This window comes from Anas platyrhynchos, chromosome 1 (genome assembly GCF_047663525.1).
Source record: "Anas platyrhynchos isolate ZD024472 breed Pekin duck chromosome 1, IASCAAS_PekinDuck_T2T, whole genome shotgun sequence".
NCBI lineage: Eukaryota > Metazoa > Chordata > Aves > Anseriformes > Anatidae > Anas > Anas platyrhynchos.
Window position 1 is genome coordinate 84,183,383 of NC_092587.1, and position 20,564 is coordinate 84,203,946.

A 20,564-nucleotide genomic window follows, 5' to 3' on the forward strand; every position below is an offset into this window, starting at 1 on the left:
TAGGCTTTGCTATCTCCTGTGGTACTTTCAGTAACTGAAGTTCTGCTGACCAAGTTCTGCTCTTAGGGACGTCAGTGCAGAGTGGCCTCTCCGAGTCCCTCTTACCATTGTTTTTGCTATCTTCTATTCATTGTGTTTGGTTCACAGGAATTCTGCTAGAGGATATGCACGTGCTTCACCTTTGCAAGGTTAAAGTCTGTGGAAAAGCAGTGTTGTTCAGAGTTTCTACCTCACTTATAAACTATTTAATTCTAGATTACGTTGACTTCTGCAAGAGCAGTTCCTAGTCAGGATTGTAATAAACATGAGTTAGGAAATGGTGGCCTTTACTGTGAGTACTGGGAAGGTGAGAAATGGGAAGGAAAAGTGTGTTCAGCTGGGACAGAGAGGGGAGTGGATCCAGCTTAGTAGTACTGGAGGTAGAGTTAAGATTTCTGTAACTTCTGTGTTTCAGGAATGGTAACAGTTTTCTGTAATCGACTGGGCTGGCACAACATGGAGCTGCTGCTCTCTCAGTTCCAGAGCCGCCTCACTTTTGGGGTTCACAGGGAGCTTTGTGACCTGGTACGAGTCTCTCTGCTGAATGCCCAGCGTGCTAGGATGCTGTACAACGCTGGCTTTGTCACAGTGGCTGATCTTGCTAAAGCCAGTCCTGGTGATGTGGCAACTGCTCTGAAGAATTCAGTACCATTCAAAAGGTGAGTAATGAGAAAGTCCAGAAATCAAGAAGTTTGTTTATAAGGTGAAGGATTTCAGGATGAAACCTGTAATTAAATATGGCAACCTTTTGGGACTTGTTGCCAAATGTTACTTAAAAATAACTTGCAGGTCTCTGTGACTGATCACAGTAATTACATGATTACTTCGAAATTAATAGAAGCATGTTGTATTTGCAGCATGACTTTGTGAGACCTAAATTTTCTTCTTGTTCCTGAATTGTTAATGCTTTTTGGAGATTTTTTCTGCCTCTAAAAGGTTAACGCTTTCGTGCTCCACCATATGAACAAATGAGTTCATGGTTTATTACTGTATATCATTTCAGATTCTCTTGCAATTTTCATGTTAGTGCAATGACAAACTTTCCCTATAATATACCTATTGGACTGTGTCATGGCACCTGTCTGGTTTGTGCTCCTGAGGTTACCTTTCTTTGCATGGAAGTGTGTAAAATATTCAGTCCTGGATCTTGCCTTATTAGGGATTTGGGATTTATCTGGGGCACATATTTGGTTACAGAAACATGGAATGCTTCTGAAGAATGCAGTGTAGACAAAGCCAGTAATATCTTTCTTTCACTGATATCAATTTGAATGTGGAAAACTGAAACTGTTATTTCCTATTAAGTGTGGTACATTTTGGACATAGTGCTTCTGCAAAGCTGTGATGCTATCTGAAATAGGAGCAGAGCAGAATAGGGCCAATTCCTTGTGTTGTTTGCTGTTTTCTGCATTAATTTTCACATCTGTCTGTTACCTCTCCTGCAGTGGTCGTAAGGCTGTGGATGAAGATGAAGAATCAGCAGAGGAGCGTCGGACTGTGCGCAGCATCTGGATGGCTGGAATGAAAGGTTTAACTGAAAGTGAAGCAGCTTTCCTCATTGTGGAAGAAGCCAGAGGACTTCTCCAGCAGGATTTGGCACTGATGGGAGTGCAGTGGAACCCAGAGTCTTTTCTTGAGTCTGATTCATCCTCTATGATCAGCAGTGCGTCAGAGCTGGAAGACAGACCGTGTAGATCAAAAGGAGAGCAGTCTTCTGAGTCTTCTAGGGTGTTAAACAAAAAAGTGTGCAGAGATCAGCATCATAATAGCCTTGGTTCCCAGGTTAGAAACGTATCAAGTATTAAAAAGGGGTGCAAAAGGCGACTAAGCAGTAGTACAGCAAACTCCAGATTTGAGAGCCAAGTCCCATGTAAGAAACAAGCTCAAGCAGAGGAAAGAAATGATGACACTGTGCACAGTGCTAGAAAACGCCCCAATATGAGCAGAGATAACGAGGATGAGGAACGAATTTCTCAGGTCAAAAATGAGGTAGGTTCCAGGAGAGCAATTCCAGAACTCCCTACCGAGCAAGGAAAGACACCAACACTGAGAAAAATGTCTTCAGCTTCTAGACTGATAAGAAGTATGGACGCACATTTAAACCGGACTAGGAACAAAAATACTGTTTCAAAACTGCAGAGCTCACTACTTGAAGATTCAAGTATGCTTAACATAGATAAAGAAAAGCCTTCTACCTTCCACCCCGGCATTTCTAAAGATAATTTTTCTTCAGACCAAAATAATAAGGAATTTTTAGAAAAAAGGTCTGTAGCTCACATAGTCTCAAATTCTGTACAGATTAATGGTGGGAGGAAAGATAAAATGGAGGAGCTGTTTACAGAGCCTTCCACCTCTAATGAAGGTGTGCCTAAGGGAAGAGGATGTTTTCAGGCAACTGTTATATTACAGGGTACTCCACGTGTCAACACGGAGACGCACGATGCTGTAGAAAATCCAGTAGTACCTGCTACTGCTAGAATGCAGAGAAACAAATATATTGATGATAGGCAGAATAAAGTCAATAAAATGCAAAAAGATGTGAGCTGTGCTGAGGCAACGACTGCTAAGCAGCACTCTGCTTTAGGCACAGATCACTGTAATGTGTGTGCTAGCTGCTCTGGAAATGGATGTGTCCATAATGGCAGCAGGAAACAGAAGCCTGCACATTTTTGTCCTGGTGATGATAAATCCTGCCATGTTCAGATCCAGAGTGGTGCCAAAAATGGGAGTGAAAAACCCAATGGAATATTGTTACAAGCTGGAGTACTACAGAAAGTCAACAGTCATCCTAAGGATGTTCTGAAAGACTCTTTAGTAAATTCCAGAGCTGTTTGTGATGCAGATGGTGTTCAAAATGGTTCTTCCTCTGCTCCTTTTTGTGACTGTAGAGACTTTGAAGACAGCTTACAGTTGGATACTCAGACTGAGAGCATAATAAAACAGGCAGCAGCTGGAATCACAGGACAGCAGGGAACAGAGAGTTCAGAGCTGGCAGCAGTACCACAGCAGGAAACCTCCAGGAAACGAAGGACTTTGCAGACTGAAAATGCTACTGGTGAAAGGCTAGCTGCAACAGTAAGGAAACTGGGCTTATCAAGTCTTATCACAACGAATAATATTATAAAAAGCACAGATCAGCACTGCAGTAACAAAGTTTTGGAGTCTGGAGACTCAAATGTACAGCCCATAGCAAAAGAAATAGAACCTGCACCTTTCCTTAAAGAAAGTGATTTCTCGGTGACTGACTCCCAGCTACACAGTTTCCTACAAGATTACCAGACCCAAAATTCAGTGAAAGAGGAGAGTGCTTCTAAGGGTCCTAATAAAGCAACCTCCCCTCTTGGTAGGGAGCAAGAACAAGTTGAATGCCATCCTGTCACTGAAACGAGCCTGAATATGAGTGATAGCTTGCTGTTTGATGATAGCTTCAGTAATGTCAGTGATCTTTCAGCTAAGCAAGCTGTGGAAGCTGACAGAAAGGAACCTGCGGGAAGGCAGGGGGCTTTGCTTCCTGCAGATGGTCTCTTGCAGAACGTAAGGCCTGTTCAGAATAAATCTGATGTCAGTAACAATCAGAAAGAGCATGAGGATCCAGCACAGTGTAATGATGCCTCTCTAGCCTTCTCTGATCTCATTGCTGAAGTGTTGGATCATGAGAACTCCCCATCTTTTCTGGGAGATCCTACTTCTCCATTTCACGGTCAGTCCCGATTAAGAAACCCAGTGATTTGTAACAATGACCCCAATCCAAAGGTTTTAGTAGTGGATCAAGGTGAAAAGCTCCAGAGCAGCCAGCAAACTTTGGAAGAGAAAACCCATCCAGTGGCATGTACTGACCACTCGTTTGAACTGAGCCCAGGACTGCAGGATGTATTAGACAAATGGCCTAGCCCTTCAGGCATTGAACCAGTTTCAGTAAATCTGCAAAGCTCCTGTCTGAAAGGGAAGTTGGTTGCTTCTATTGCTAAGCAAGAGCCAGATGCAGTGTTTGAATTTGATCATCGTCAGGCAGAGCCTTTGCCCAATTGCCAGGATTTAAAAAACCATTACAGAATTAAAGAAAACAAACCAGAAGACTTGGATGTTCAGAAATCAGACTGTGTAACACTTAAGCTCAAGGGAAGCAACAGAACATCCTGTCCTCCACCAGATAACTGTAATGGCTTTATTCCTCCAACACCCCCCAAAGAACATTTTCCCCAAAGTTCTGTGTCTCTCTCCGTGAAATCTACAAGGAAGAGACAAGTTGCCTGCGTGAAGGAAGGGCAACTGATTGAGCCACGGCAGAATAGCAAAAGTGATGCAGAGCAGCAGGTAAAAACACTCCAGTTCAATTTGGAGAGTGTAGACCCAATTGAGACTGATGAGATAAGAGACGATTCCACCATAGACCAAGGCTTTTCACTGCAGCTGTCTCAGGATGCTTTTCCACTCATTCCCTTAAGTGCTGAAAGTTTCACTATCATTGATGTAGCGAGTGACAAAGTACTTTTCCAGACTTTTCTTGCAGAGTGGAAGGAGAAAAGCAGATTCTCCATCTCAGTGGCATGTGAAAGGACAGAACGTCTGGTGTCGCCTAAATCAACGATTGGTGGCAGATTCAAACAAGGTTGGTTCCGTGTTCTAGCATGTTATCTTGTGAACAACAGGGTAGCATCTTCTGCTGAAAGCAGGGATGAAGAAGGAAAGAATTTACAAAAAATGGAGGAAAATTACTGACATTAACTAAATATCGTCAAGTCTCAGTAAAGCAAAGGAGCTGAGTGTTGGTAGGGGATGGAGAGCTGGTGTCAAGCATTGCACTGGTAGGTCTTTGGGGACTTTAATGAAGCCTTAGCAGATTGTTTGTATGAGAAAACAGCTAAACATACTTAATGTTTCTTATCTAATTTTAAATGGATCTGTGTTGTGCAGTCCCTTCGACATATGTACCTTTCCATGTCATAACCTTTAGTATATTTCCAAATAAAAAATATACTGACCAGTGAACTGTATGGATTGCTCAGGGTCTCCACCAAGCAGTATTACTTGTGGGGTTGCCTCCTAAGCAAGGTTAAATATTTTCCAGCTTGTGAGATGTTAAGTTAGTTCAGTATATCTATATATGAAATTCAGATCAGTCTCTGGATTGTTGCAATATTGCTTCATGTTTTTCCCCACAGAAATACTCATTTGCTTCAGTTTGTTTGCTGCTGCTGCTGTATAAACATACATTTCTTTTAAAAACACAAGATGAAGCAGTTACATTTTTTGCTATCATATGGTCATACTAACAAAAAATCTCAGCTATCAAAATATAGTTTTGACAGACAAATGTGTAATGTTTTACAGATTGATAGGAGGGAATACAGTTCTGCCTGAACTTTTGAAGAGATTGCTAGAAAAGGACATTTTGCAGGGATGTTATATTGTTGATTATTTCTGCTAAGAGATAAGAGGAACTGTTGCTGTTGTATTATTTTTTTTTTTTTAAAGAAATACAGATATTTTCTCCATACAGATAGAAATGAAGGTATATATTCACTTTCAGCAAATTTACACTCAATTTTACGTACTTACATTTTCAGGAATAAAATCGTCTTGCATTTATGGATGCTGTTTTATAATTGTAACTTAAAAATATTTCCTTAGGAAGTTCTCCCCAGAGGATGCAAGGTACAGATGATGGATTTCCTGTCCAAGGCTGTGAAAACATCTTGGTAGTTGGACTGGCAGTGTGTTGGGGAGGAAAAGATGCCTACTATATCTCCTTACAGCAGATGCAAGACCAGAATGGTGAGTGAGCAGACAGGCTGTGCTGCATTACATGACGCTGCAGTTCAAGAAAGTACTCATGAAAGATTTTTGGAAGTACTATGATTATCCCTAACCTAGCTCAGTGATTTAGCCATATTATGGATCAGCACTTTTAAGTATTCAACAGACTTGAACAAGTTGCTGTGGATATATCTGTGCTGCCATATAATAGGGCCAGGTAATTGGCTCAAGTGTTGAACTGTTGCTCATGTGTACTGCTTACATGTTACTCCCGTGTTCCCTCTAGCTTACTTGCTTTTCTCTTCCAACCTCTTCCAACTTCCATTCTCTAGAACAGATCTCAGGCTAGAATGCTGAATATAACCCAGTCTGTGCTAATGGCTATGTTTTGATTCCTGGCCTTCCTTTTTAGTAGTATAGACAAAACACACTGCTTCTTGGGAGCCATTTCTGGTGTGATAAAGTATACAAAAGAGGTATAGATTTGTTGTTATTTGTTCACTGTCCTACTGTTGTTTTAGTTGATCATATTCAAGGTTTTCTCTAGCTTTTCTTATGCAGTGGGTATAAAATTGATTTTGCTTGTATTTTCTGCCTTAGAAATCAGCCTGAGTTTGGCACCACCGCCTTTGGACAAAAACCTGTCTGTAACAGAGAGATTGCAGCATCTGCAGCTCTACCTGCAGAAGAAGCAGGAGCGCTCACTTGTCATGTATAACTTCATTCAGCACTACAAGACCCTGGTGATGGCTTGTGGCATCTCCTTGGAAGGAAGTTTTGAGGACCCAAAGGTTGGCAGGATTAAGTAATTTATCTTGGGTAAAACTACTAGTTTAAACACACAAATGCAAAGACAGGAGTTACCTTCTGGTACTTTTCTTCTGTAAGTTACACTTAAATATGCACCTCTGCCGGGGGTTTAGGGAAATTTTCTTCCAGTGGAAAATCTAGAACATTATTTAGAGGAGACTTCTTGTACTGTTTATGTTCATGGTGCCTGCAAGAGAAACAGGGCAGATTCAATGATATATTAACTCATTATTCTTTCATGCCTGAGTACTTAAGTGGGAAGGATGAGTGTAAATCCCTGGATGGGCATGAACTCTTGGCTTATTGCTTATAAGAAGCTACCAACTGAAGTAGCAGAAGTGCTTCTGGGCAGATTATTGAATCTGAGAGCAGAAGACTGAAGGATTTACCCGCAATTTGTATGGACCACTTTGCTACTACTATTTCCTCAAACAAAACAAAATTTACATGTAATTTCAAAAGGTATGGGTACCATCTGTTGTTCAAATGAAACTCTAGGAAGAGGTAAAAGGACCTTCTTGTCTTTGATAGAAAAAGCTCTATGCATGGAAATTTCTGGTTTTGATTTTTACAGCTTACATCACATGTAGGCTGAATACCATGATGGCAATATTGAGGTCTGCAGGTATGTAGCAAAGCTGTTCACCACAAGGACAAACTTAGCTTTTCGTACTGAAACCTAGTTTTAGGATGAAAATGAAGAGCAATAAAAGTAGCACCTTTCCCCATACTGTTCCATGGATGAAAAGAAGTCATACTCGTATTTGTTAAATTTAGTGATGCAGTGAATATATACATACACACACATTCACACCTCCACATCCCCCACATCTCCCTACCTATATATGTGTTTTTTACCTTCTGCTCGTGTGGCAGAGACAATGTAGAAACCTGTGCTTCATCCTATTTTGACACAACAAATTGAAATATAGCTATGAGCAAAATTGCTTTGAAGACAGTGGGAGGTAGGAGGCTTACTGAGAATAAAATTTGCCGTGCACTATTCTTGCTACTAGTGCTGATATGCAGAAAATAGGAGAGCTCAGCTTGACTCATATTCTAGATCAACAGCAAGTCTTGAGTTTTACAAGGTCAGTTTTCAGAGTAAACATGTTTTGATCCTGATTGTCATATTTAATCACTTTGATGTTAGGATTTAATAAGTTAAAAAATGAAGGACAGCATTTTTAGATGTGTTAGGTTGACAAAGGGTAAGATTTTCAAATGTGCAGAATTAACTTTCAGTTAAAATGAAACTTTTCGTTGATTTATGCCATCTTAAAGGTTTTAGCCGAAATCATGTAACTTTTCCACAGATTCTTACAGTCTGCCAGACAAATCAAGAAAAATGATCTGCAGTAAAACCTTGCATTAACCCCCAGTCAAATATTAATATTGTGTTATGATTAAAATGGAAGAAAGGTCTCATGGAAGTCTCTCTTTTCAAGGTTGCATGTTGGCTGCTTGATTCTGGCTCTAAGGAACGTACACTTCACAGCATGGTGACTACATTTCTACCCAATGAGCTACCTCTACTGGAAGGAGTAGGCACTGGCCAGGGAGTGCAAAGCCTGGGGCTTAGTGCCAGCAGAGATCATTCAGGGCGGTACAGAGCAGCAATAGAATCTGTGCTCATCTTCAACGTCATGAACCAGCTCCATGATGAATTACAGAAGCAAAATCTGACAGGTAAAGAGAGCTCCTCCACTTGAGGGCAAAGACAGACGGTAAGGGTGGCTGTACTACCATAAACGGAATGATCAGTGGAAAAGAGAGGAGGCTTGGGAGTTCTTATCTAAGTGTATTCTGTAGTAAGATGTTGATCTTTTAAAAGAAAAGAGGAATATTCCTTTGGAAATAATCTGTTTCGTCAAAAAATTAACCAGGGGAAAATTTGTGAGTTCCTTCTAGGATTTAGGATTATTTTGTATCCCAAATATCCACCAGTTCCACTCGTTCAGGCAGCTACATGAGATTAACTAGACCTTAGTCTTATTTTAAATCTTTGAATCAAACAGATCCTTACCTCCCAGGTTAGTACCCTGGTCACTACGAGGACACTTCTGGGTCTGTCTGTGGTTTCTCATCAGCATTTTGAAAAACCCTTTCTTTTCATTGTCAGATACATTTTTTAAAATCCTCAGATATTATCTGAAGGAGATTTCTTGCTCTTTGGCCTGCTAATGTAGCATTCTTTCCCTTATATGCATTGTGCCAATGAAACTTCTGTGATTCTATAACAAATGATCTGGTGCTTTTGCACTAACATTTGCTGAGTGTTTGTCCTTATTTGAAAAGAAAGAAACAAAAAAAGCCCATAGTGTGTACATATTGGTGGGCTTTGTGATGTTATTTCTGCTAAATTGCATCCAGAGCCTACAATTAAGGTCTGTCCAGTCTTACTGATGTCTTTTATTTCAAGTTTACCACATCATTTATGACTGTGACAACTAAACCTTAGACCATTTTTAAATAGGTGGGTGTTGGAATGAAAGTGAATCAAGCTAGAAAGCTTTACGTTAAGCACATCTGCTTAATGTAGATAACCAAGGAGATGTGTATTAGGGAAAAACAAGAACAACAACAACCAAAAAAAAAAACAGCACATTTTTGACAGAAGTTAACTTAAATACTTTTGTGATAAACGTGTTATCGTGAAATATTCCAGAAATAGAAGTATTTAAACTAAATCTATTAAAAGATATCAGCATGTCAGGACATTCAGTTTTTTAAAAAGCAAGAATTTCCCTGTGGCTTTTTTATGAAATGGTTGCTGTTGATCTGTTTTTGATGTTACAAGTTTTTCTTGTCATTTGTACTTACTACAGATGTGTTTTCTAAAGTGGAGATGCCCAGCCATTATTGTTTGGCTCTGCTGGAGCTGAATGGCATTGGCTTTAGCACAGCAGCATATGAAACCCAGAAACAGGTCATGCAAGCTAAACTGACTGAGATTGAGACCAAGGCATATCAGCTGGCAGGCCACAGTTTCTCCTTGACCAGTCCTGATGACATTGCAGAGGTACGTGAGTGTTAGGGTGCGAGGGAGAAGGCCTTCTCAGAAGTTACTCTCAAGATGCTTTTGCTTATATGTATATGCATATGAAGAAAGGATAAAACACAATTTAACTCTTCTCAGAGTTGATTAGTCTTTAGGCTAGTTATGCGCTTGCTGCCTGCAAGGTGCTGTACATCTTCTACTTGTTACTGATCATTGTGATTTCTGCTAACTTCGGCAGAACTAAGGAAGGTAGAAGTTAAGTGGAAGTAAACATGTCTGTATAGGACCTTGGCTCCTCATGGAGCATGAGATGGTCTGCCAATCAAATAGCTTTTGGAATAGTTTGGATTAATGGTGCAGGACTAGACCAGCTTTGTTGGAACAGCAGTATTTTTCATACATTAGATGTGATATCATGTAATCTCAGTCTAAATATAGTTGTACTGAATAAGCTGAGCTGTTGCTCTTGTCCCTTCACAGGCATGAAAGAGAAGGAAAGACTGCTTTACAAGTTCAGAATGCATTACTGCCTTATTTTAAAGAATCTGTCAATTTGTTTATAGAACTGATTTCTTTTTAAAAAGCCTAGGAAACAGATTTGTATTTAAATTACTGATGCGTTTATTCCTGAAGAACATTATTTTCTGTTTTTTATGTATACTACATGGTATCACAGCAGTAGTTTAGGATTGCCATGCATACAGTATTTTCAGTTTAGTTCATTAATTTATTTTTGAGGTGCTATACTTGATATGGAAGCAATCAAAACTTGCAAGCAGCAATCACTAAAAGAAGTTCACAGAAATATTCCTGCTTTGTTGCAAATGCTGAAGTTTTGCTCTGTAGTATTAGTCTGAGATACAGCTCCTGAAATAATGCTCAGCTCTAATTTTACTCTGCTTCATGGAAAAGGGGAAGAAAGGTTTTTCTGAAATTCTTTGAACTATGGAGGCTTGTTTTTCATGTAGAAATTTTGTCAAGAATCATGTGAAGTATCTTCTACAGATTAGCAGAGCTTCCCTTTTCTCATTTTGTGTCAGTAAAACTTTTATGCTACATCAAGTGTGTGAAGTAGAAACTTCTATTCCTTTCTGCCAGCTGTGAAATGAAATACAATAGCTGTTAAATTGTGTACAGTGCCACACAGAATGAAAAATGAAGAACTGTGTTGTATATGTCAACTAGTGAGCACATACTTCATTTTGCAGCTTTTGACAATTTGTTAGAAAAACTACTTTTCTGGCTATACTATAAAAAGTATTTGTGACCACCTCCTTCTGTGCCATTCATGTTGCACTGAAGCCTGTTCCCTACTAACACATCTTTTTCTTCACCAATGTTCTTCCCACTTCTAGTCATCTTAACTCCATTTTATTACAGCTGACTATCAGCAGTAACCTCACTGATTGGATGGAGTTGATTACCTTCCCTAAAAACTTACCTCTGAACTCAAACTTACAGTACTTAGGAGATGAGTTTTTAGATTGCATTTGGTAGCTAATTAAAACAAGAAGGAATGACTTTGACAGCAGAGGTCTTTAATCATCTTTTTAATTACCTGAAGCATTCCTACTGTCCTTTGGCTGAAATAAGCTGTTTAAGTGCTGAGTCCCTTTTTGTGTTCTCCTGGGAGTAGCATGCAGAAACCGATTTGCAACTTTGGCCTTTTTCAGGTTTTGTTCCTGGAGCTGAAACTGCCACAAAATGGAGATGTGACAGTTCAAAGAAACAAGAAAACTCTGGGTTACACCAGAAGAACATCTGCTAAAGGAAACCTGGTTAGGTTGAGCAAGCAGTTCAGTACAACCAAGGTACAGTAAAGTCTGGGTCTAGTCTAAAAGTAGTTGTAAAAGTAACTCCTTCTTCCTTCACACATCCACTGCTTGGATACCTTGGAGTTAAGTATGCTGCTGATGAAAGGAAACTTATTACTGCCTTTCTTCTGCCAGTTACCACTGTAAATTCAAACTGGATTCAGCCTTCTTTGTTAGCAGTTATTAACTACTCCTACTCGTCTAAAGCCCAAGTATAGCAAGGACGTAACTTCAAATAGCAGGTTTCAGTGAGAATAGTCAGGCAGAATTTGATTTCTCGAACCAAATGTAAGACCAAAATAGTATAATTATTTTGTAAAACCAATAGCAGAAGAATGTTTCAACATCAGCTTGAAAGATACTTAAATATCATGGTGATTAAGTACGCTATTTTTCCTACCAGGTACCACACAGTCTGTATTTTGTGCTTCAGAATGGTTGATCTTATGGTTCACCAAATTTAGCATTTCAAAAGATTGTATGTATGTGAAGGTGATCAACTACTGCAGGCTAATGGGTACTCTTGTCAGACAAGTAACATTAGCAGATAGATATGTTCCCCATTTTCAGGACTCATTAATGTGTTGTTTTCTTAGTTTCACCTTGTTCAGTGTAGTCAGTGGCCAGAAAGGAAGTATTGATTTTTGAAACTGAAGTGGCTGTGAATAAATAAGTGTGGTAGTGGTGGCAGAGCAGGGAGCAAGAGGCAAAGTGAGGATTCCTTCCTTTTGTGATGTGGAAGGCAGAGGTTGGAACTGGCTGCTACATCAAAAAAATGTTATATCTGAGAAATGTTTGTGTAACGTTGTCTTTTGAAAAGAGCTCTTAGCATGCAGATAGGAGAGAACAGGGAGACAAATATGAAGATGGAGGAGAAGCAATAAGCTGGGCAAAAAGAGGAAACAGGAGTCCCATCGCAAGTGATGCCATGATCATTTCAGGTGACTTGTTGGGTGGTGCAGACTAATGGTAGTGATAAGGGTGCAAAAGTCCAAAGAGAGGTGATTGCCTTGTTTGTGTGTGATAAAACTGAAACTGTATCTCGTCGTGTTTTCGTTGTCCATGTCTAGGCAGTATATGTGGAGAAGAGCCATTTGATTTTAAGGCAATGAAACTGGGAGCTCACTGTGGGTGAAGGAGTTACTTTTTCCTGCAGAACTGCAAAAACTTTCTAAATAAAGCTTTTAAGGCAATTAATTATAGTTGTGCTCTTTTCTCTCCACAAGGATGTTTTGGAGAAATTAAAGACACTTCACCCATTGCCGGGGCTCATACTAGAATGGAGGAGGATCAACAATGCCATTACTAAAGTGGTGTTTCCGCTACAGAGGGAAAAACGATTGCATTCAGTACTGGGAATGGAAAGGATATATCCAGTGTCACAGACTCACACAGCTACAGGTAAAGAAATGTGTGCAAAATTTTCCCTTATTATTTACTTTTGGCAGTGTTTGTGTGAGGTAAAGATCCAGAAAATCAAGACTGTGCTCTCTTTCAAAACAAATGGAAATACAGAAATACCTCTGTCACATTAATCTGCCTTAGAAGTCTAAATGTGTTAAAATATATACTTTTTTTGTTCCCTGATAAGTATTATTAATTTCTTCCATGTATTAGCATGTAAATCTCTGACCCTGGAACAGGTTCTGGATTTTAGGGTTTCTTATTAGTGACAAGCAAGTGCTGCAGTGGAACCACCTTAGTGAGCTGGAGCTCATTAAACCCAAACTATTTTTCCTTTTCTTCAATTTTCTCATTTTTTTTTCCCAAAACATCTGGTTGTTGGAGATGCAGATGTGTGTTCTCCTGTGTTAGGTTAAAGAGCCTCCTTTTGGAGTCTCAATTATGCCTTGTCTTCCTTCTCAGGTCGAGTAACTTTCACGGAGCCAAATATCCAGAGTGTGCCAAGAGATTTTGCGATTGAAATGCCCACTGTGGTTGAAGAAAGCCCACCCTTTCGAGCTGTTTATTCTCGTGCTGTTTGTGGCAGCAGGTAGGGAGGATCTTAGCAAAGCTTCTGTCTACTTGCCTGATCTTAATGTGGTCAAGTTGACAAATTTCTCTTTTCTGACTTTGCCTGTGGCTGCTGTCTTGTCAGTGTGGCTCATTGCTCAATGTTTCCCTTACACTTTGAGAGGAATAAATACCAGAGCATTCAGTGACACATGGAAGACATAATACTAATAGCATGTGGCTCCACGTAGTCACTTGGTTTTTGTAGTTCTTTATACTGGTTTGACTTCCTAAGAGCTACACTGAAAGAGGGTGGGCTATTGTGGAAGGAGTAGAAGAATATTCAGACATTTTGTGCTGTGCAGATCACTGTGTAAGGGAACATGGGTGAACATATTTTTTGTTCTTTGCTATTAGTTTCATTTGTGATGAAGCACCTTCTTCAACAGCATGCAGGTATCGCCCTATTTTGACATTATTACACGCCAGTGATTAAGCAGTTGTGTGGAAGTCTAGTGAACTATCAGGGTGGATTTTTTGGCAGCTAGCTTGTGAGCCTTCATGCTTGGTGGTGGCTTTCTCTCCTTTCAGTTTCTCTTCTTCTCCCACTCAGGCTCTTGTTCCACATGTTCTCTAGAAGAACCAGGACTAGCCATGGAGGCAGAAGTGTCATTTTCAGAAATAGCTCTGGCAATGCTTAGGCTTGTAGCAGTTTTGCAGGACTGTTGGAGAGTGAGCTGGGTCCCATAGAGAAGCAGGCCATCAATGGAAAGGAGTCCTTGCTGAACTTTGAGACAGGCCTGCTTTTCAGACTGATTGTTTGGAAATACATTCTTTATTTAAACCACTGTGTTAGGAAGCTGTGCAATTGCAGAGGCACAGAAATAACTTCTGGCACAGAAGAAGCTGACATGTAGTCCAAATTTGATAGGCTTTACAAACTTCAGTCCAAAGTGTCTTTTTTTTCTTAGTAATTGTCATACCTGTGTGTTTTCTTCTTTTTACTGTAAGAAGCTTCTGACCAAAGGAATGTAACTAAATTAGGTAGTGATTAAAAGCCCTTACTCATGCAAAGAAATTGGGAACTTCTGCTGGACAGTGTGATTATCTGTAGTTCCTGCATGTTGTCCCTCACCTTTATTTCTTTTGAAAATGTATTTCTGGGACTGTTGTGCTATCCTTCATCTCCTTGATTCCTACCATCCCTGAAAAGACAAGGTATAAGAAGAAAAGGGAGTGCCCAAGGGATGAACAGGTGGTGTCTTCCATGCTTTGCTCTGCAGAATTGTCATGGATCTCAAAGAGATACCCTTTTCATTCTAATAAACAAGTTGCTCAGGATCCTGACCCAGATTTCAAGGGCTTATAAAGGCCTTTCACTGGACAATATTTTGCTCAGTCTTTAGCAAGAAAACATGCGGAGTATTATAAGCATATCATCTGCAACTTTTGCTCTGTTTTTACAGGCATACTTTTGGTTTTGCACGTGTACTTACGATGCTGGGGGGAATCTTTTCTGTCTCTATTAGCAGTTGGTTGGAGTAGATGTTCTGCACATGAGAACAATGTTGAGAGAAGACTTGGCACTCAAGGTGCAATGTTGAATTTTTAGGGTTCCTGTAGGACTCCTTTTTTGCCTTTTTTTGGAATATTTTTGTCACAGATCTGGGGTCAGTAAATCCCATCAGTTGTACATATGGTCTCCAATTCTCCCATGGTTAAATTAGGCATGGGTTGTCCAGCAGGGTGGAATAGAAGCTACTGTCTTGCCCTCTTTCACTGATTTTTTGGTGACAAAAAATGATTATGCATCTTTAAGTGTTTTAAACATTGTTGAAGAAAAGTCATTCTTTGTCTCCACAGAGGTAGAAGGCATTCCAGTATGTTGCCTAATGGTGTAAATATTCAGGATGAAGACAGAACTAAAGGAAGAGGAATCCCATTTTCTGTTAGCATGAGGCATGCCTTTGTTCCCTTCCCAGGTAACAGCCAGATCCTGCTCTGTGCAAGCTACTTGTTAAGAATATAGTTAACAAAGTCCTAGATCTTATGAAGAGTTAAGAAATGGTGATGGTACATATCTTGCAAACGTATCTTGGCAGACAAATGCAGTAGTTATCGTGCTCTCAAAAATATTCACAAGAAGACTGTAAAGAAGAACATTTTAATTTGGTAAAGCATTCAAATGTTTTTATTCCAATGTTCATACCTTTATTCCCTCTCTAAGAGGGAATATTTTTTTTAAGGAGCTATACTTACAGAGCTCTTAATGCACAAATTGCACTCTGCTAGGATTCTCTCTATCCAAATGTCTATTCTCTGTGAGGTTAACTCCAGGAGATGAGGGGAAAGTTCTGTGGTTTAGTAGTAGATGTTTTATCCTCTTTGCTGTTACTGCATGGACATCAATGATGGCAACAGTCAAGAAGATGTGATTTGGGCCTTCAGTTTCTGAAGGGGTGGAGAGTCATGTGCTTGGGATGTTGTTGGAGTAATTTATAAAATAATGATTTAGCCTAATTTGTTGACTTCAGGTGGCTTAATCTTGTCTGCTGATTACTCTCAGCTTGAACTGAGGATCCTTGCTCATTTGTCTCATGACTGTCGACTCATTGAAGCCTTGAACAGGGGTTCTGATGTCTTTAAGAGCATTGCAGCAGAATGGAAGATGATTGATCCTGAAGCTGTTGGAGACAGCACCAGACAACAAGCTAAACAGGTAATTTTTAGGAAAAAAATCAGCAAATTTCTTGGCAGGAAAGTTTAGTGTTCAATGGTTTTCTGTTTGAGTTTGGCTGTGACTTTTCAGTAATTGTTTTGTAAGTCCTCCTGATCCTAGAAAGTTTTGTCTGGGGCTATCGGTTTTGGGGGATGAGTGGAGAAAGGCAGCATGAATGGCTTGGACTTGAAGCATTCTCTCTTCTTGAATGCTTGCCCTTGTTACCATACTCTTGTTTTCTAGTGAATCACACTGTTTTGGCTCAGGTTTCTCTGCATGGCTCACCATATGTTTGTGGTTCTTTGCACTGTCCTCTGGCAGATTTGCTATGGAATCATCTATGGAATAGGAGCGAAATCTTTAGGCGAGCAGATGGGGATTGATGAAAATGACGCTGCCACTTATATCGAATCCTTCAAATCAAGATACACAGGTTAGGAGAAGGCTATATGGGAGCTGGGTGTCTTGTGGTGGTGATGATGTTTGATTATTTTTATTTATTTTTTTTTTTTTGATGTGGGGTGTGTGTTTGGCTTGCTTTTTTTTAAATCCCTTCACTTCGTGTTCTTCAAATCCTAAATTTGTCTCAGCACTCTACTACTCCTATCTCTTTCAGAAAAGCTTTTCATTTTGAAAAAGTCCAGTGCATGAGCAGAGCAGTTTGATACTCCAATAATGTTTTACTCTACACTCCTGTTTTATTTATCTTTAGGACACTGTTGTTTGGTTATTACACTTACCAGCCCTGGGAATTCATTTTAAAGCTCTCAACTTTATGAAGAAATATTTTCTTTATTAAAACACAATTTCAAAGGATATGTAATATGACTTTAGATCACGCTTCTTACAATATCTAAATATAACTGTTGATCTCTTTTGTCTTCTGATTTCATTGAATTTTAAACTGCTTTGCTTATAACTTACATTTTTATCCATCTGCTCAGATTAGCTCTCTCGTACTTTGTAAAAAGATATTGTTGTGTTTCTAAGAAGTATGTAAGCATGTTAATTTTTAGGAAAGCTAAGAGTAGAGCTACAATCAGAAAATGAACAGAGGGCAAGTGGGAGGAGACACAGGTAGCTGTAATCATAAAACTTAGAAATGAGCTGGAAAATTACGTTCTGAAGATTCAGGATTTGCTTCTTTAGGAGACAAATGATGAGGAATGGTTTCCTATTGTGAGTGTGTTTAGTCTCCAGTAACTTCTGGATAGTCTCTCCTTCAAAGACCACTAGAAATGACTTGCTGCTTCCTCCCCCCTCAGTACACATTCAGTCACACAAGCCCTGCAGTGTGCAAACACCATAGATTGTAATTTCACTTCCTATGAATTTTCACTTCTGTGTATTGCCATTGCTAAATTACATACCTAATGTATTGACTAATGCTGTCAGTCTTGATCTCGAATAGCTCCTTTTATGTTTTGTATTTTGTAAACCTCGGAAAGTAAAGATCTGAAGTCAACTTTTTCCACTTCGGTGCAGTTGTTACCTGAACTTGCAGTGATAGAGCCTCTTCCATGTCTCACCTTTCATTGACCTAAGTTTCTTTTTAACACCTTTGATGGATTGGCTCCTTCCCTTGCAGAGCACAGGTGGGTGAGTTTTTCATCTTAGAATTTGAAGCGACACAGCCTGAAGTCAGGCAACCTGAGGCAACAAGAGCTCTGACTTCTGCTTTAAACTTACCCCCTTCCTGCTACTTGTCTTTCCAGTGCTGTTCCAGGTCCTGACCTCTTCATTAGCAATAATCCATGTATGATTCTCTGTGCCTGGCCACTGTGCAGAAAGGACTTCCTACCTCCTTTTGCACAGCCAGATATCCTGACACTCTGCACTCTCTTCCACCTCAAAAGTCTTAATAAGTTTCCCAGCAGAGCTGAGAACAGGCTGAATAAGTGATCGTGTGCTTTTGACCCCACCACTGACAGGGTCTAGGAAATGTAAAGAAATACCTTTGTGCTGCTTGGGTTTCCCAGGCTGCTTTCACTGACATCAGTGAGGAGTCAAAATGGAACATCAGCTGTCTTAGTGAAAACCTTCTCTTTCCTTTCACAGGGATTCAGAAATTCTTGAGGGAGACAGTAAGGAGCTGCAGAAGAGATGGGTTTGTGCAGACCATCCTGGGAAGACGGAGATACCTGCCAGCTATTGGAGATCCAAATCCCTACAGTAAAGCTCACGTATGTTGAGTGCAGTACTTTCCTTTTTCTTTTCATGTTAGGTTTTTATACGTATCCATAACTGTGTTTTTAGAGGGTCTGCGAGCCATTTTGGTCATGACCTTCCACTTCTCACTTAGTTCATTGTTTCCTCAGTTGTTCTCTGAATAACAAAGCTTTTGTCATGATCTGTTTGACGTAAGTCGTCTGTGACTGGGTGTGCTGCTGTCATCACTGTGCTAACCTCACTTCATAACTCCCATTTGGAACTAGAATGAGTAATTTATTGATGTAAGCGGACATGATTTTAAAAAGCCCCCACACAGTGATGTGGTTTAACTCTTCCCACTCAGATGCAGGTCTTTGCATGTTATACTCTTTCAGCACTTGAATAAGAAAGGGGATTTAAAGTCCTATATTGGGGTATTTGTTTCTTTTCTTATATACTCTCAGAGGAAAATTGCTCTACCTTGTTAGATAAATATTTATTTAATATACACCTACACGTTGGCATTATTCTCAAGGTCATTTTGGACACAGCTGTCATAGATGCTGTACTTCAGTAAGAGTGAATTGACTCCCTGGAGAGGCGTTGGTGCATTTCAGTGGGGAGGAGGCATTATACTTCTCAGTAGGAAGATGAATCAGGTTGTGTGGAATTAAAGACTGGAGTGGAAGATGGAGAGGGTGGAGGAGTTTGTACTCTGAGTAGTTGAAAGGGAAACAAGGAGATGTTTAAAAAAAAAAGTTTTTTTATTTTTTGAGATGATTTGACTATTTAATCTGAAGGATACTTCAATATGAAGCTTCGTAGATGTACCTTCTGTTCAACTTCAATAAGATTTAAAAGAATAAATCAAAGACCCATTAATGAATTATCTTCACTTTCATTTCAGTTTCCTCATAACGTTTTGTAAACATTTCAGTTCTGATCTGAGACACAGAGAAGACCCCGTGAATACAGTTTTCTTGCCTGAAAAGGGGAATGGTAGAGAGTTTTCTTGTGTGGAAAAAAACGCCGTTGTGTCAAAGTGGTCTGGTGTGGTTTTGTACAGCTGGGAGTTATGGTTTGATGCAATATGACTGATAATTATCCATTCCTGATTGTTTTGAAGATAGGCAGAAGTGTCTCATGGTCCTTGGATTTGCAGTGAGATTTTTCTGGTCCTCATGAAAGGCTGTAACCATGTGTATATGCTTCTCCCTCTTCAGGCTCATGACTTTTCAGACTATTGCCCCTGATGCCAATACATCTTAAATTTGTGGATATGCTGCTCTTTTCAGTCATCTGGAGAAATACTGTGCATGAAGCTAGTCTGTAATGTCTTGTGCATATATGATAAACTCTGGAGGTTTTATTGTGCCTGTACTTGGTCAAATATTTAGTATTTTTAATGAAGTACGTGTGGCATGCTGCATTAGATTTATTTTTTTGGGTGGGTTTTGAGAACAAGTGTCTTTGTTTAGGCAGAGCGTCAGGCTGTAAATACAACTGTTCAGGGATCTGCTGCAGACATTGTCAAAACAGCCACTGTGAACATTCAGAGACGCCTGGAAGCTTTCTCTTCTGTGAAGTCCCATGGGCACCTGGAGAGCTCATTCCAAAGAGATAAAACAGGTATATGGACCTCTTCCTTCCCCCTGAGTGAAACTTTCAGTGTTTATAACTGGAAAAAAAAATCACCCAAAAAAGCTTAAGGGCTTCGGGTGGGAGACAGATTTTATTTTCTGACTGTATTAAGTCTTTGCTTAATGGGCAAATGAGTTGTAAGGAGAGAGGGAGAAAACCCAGTTGTCTCAAAGATGATGTTGCAAAGGTTGGTAATTGGAGTTCCTTTGTGATACAGTCTGTGATGCCACTACAGATCTGTTCAAAAGTAGGAAGGAGAAACTGAGCAGATATACTGGCTTCAAAAAGAGTAAGAAGATGGAGTGGAACAACTTCTAGTTCCAAAAACATATATATTTTTTTGTTTGTTTAGAATTAAGTCTGGCATTTGTTGAACTTTGATGTACTGAGGCTCCACAATATTGTTATAATAAAGCATTTACCAGCATAAATTTCTTCTGGCTGCAGATACTAAAGCTGCACTTGGGTACTCATTCCCAGAGGAGTGCTACGAGGCCTTTTTTTTTTTTTTTTTAGCATAGTGTAGACAGTGATTGTTCATCAATCATACGTTTTTAGAAAGATAACATAAGGAACGGAATTCTATATTTTGTTGATAGCTCTTCAGCCTGAAGCACAAAGCTGTCTTAATATGAAGAATCTGATTTGTAGGCATGAGAAGGAAAAATAATTAGTTGTC

The 20,564-nt window shown here is 39.7% G+C and overlaps 1 protein-coding gene across 4 annotated transcripts in view; it reads left to right on the forward strand.

Moving 5' to 3' along the window:
• POLQ (DNA polymerase theta) overlaps positions 1-20,564 on the forward strand; it is a 75,555-nt gene that overhangs the window by 25,118 nt on the left and 29,873 nt on the right. For 2 of the 4 annotated variants that reach the window (XM_027449663.3, XM_072043736.1), the window contains exons 15-28: positions 455-698; positions 1,485-4,648; positions 5,671-5,814; positions 6,397-6,587; positions 8,055-8,295; positions 9,435-9,628; positions 11,281-11,418; positions 12,648-12,822; positions 13,288-13,414; positions 15,238-15,356; positions 15,909-16,093; positions 16,415-16,526; positions 18,152-18,276; positions 19,723-19,873. In XM_027449663.3, the coding sequence (XP_027305464.3) occupies positions 455-698; positions 1,485-4,648; positions 5,671-5,814; positions 6,397-6,587; positions 8,055-8,295; positions 9,435-9,628; positions 11,281-11,418; positions 12,648-12,822; positions 13,288-13,414; positions 15,238-15,356; positions 15,909-16,093; positions 16,415-16,526; positions 18,152-18,276; positions 19,723-19,873 (5,310 nt within the window). Of the gene's footprint in view, positions 1-454; positions 699-1,484; positions 4,649-5,670; positions 5,815-6,396; positions 6,588-8,054; positions 8,296-9,434; positions 9,629-11,280; positions 11,419-12,241; positions 12,363-12,647; positions 12,823-13,287; positions 13,415-15,237; positions 15,357-15,908; positions 16,094-16,414; positions 16,527-18,151; positions 18,277-19,722; positions 19,874-20,564 lie in introns of those variants that run through there. The other 2 variants (XM_072043738.1, XR_011812217.1) reach the window with 2 other exon arrangements.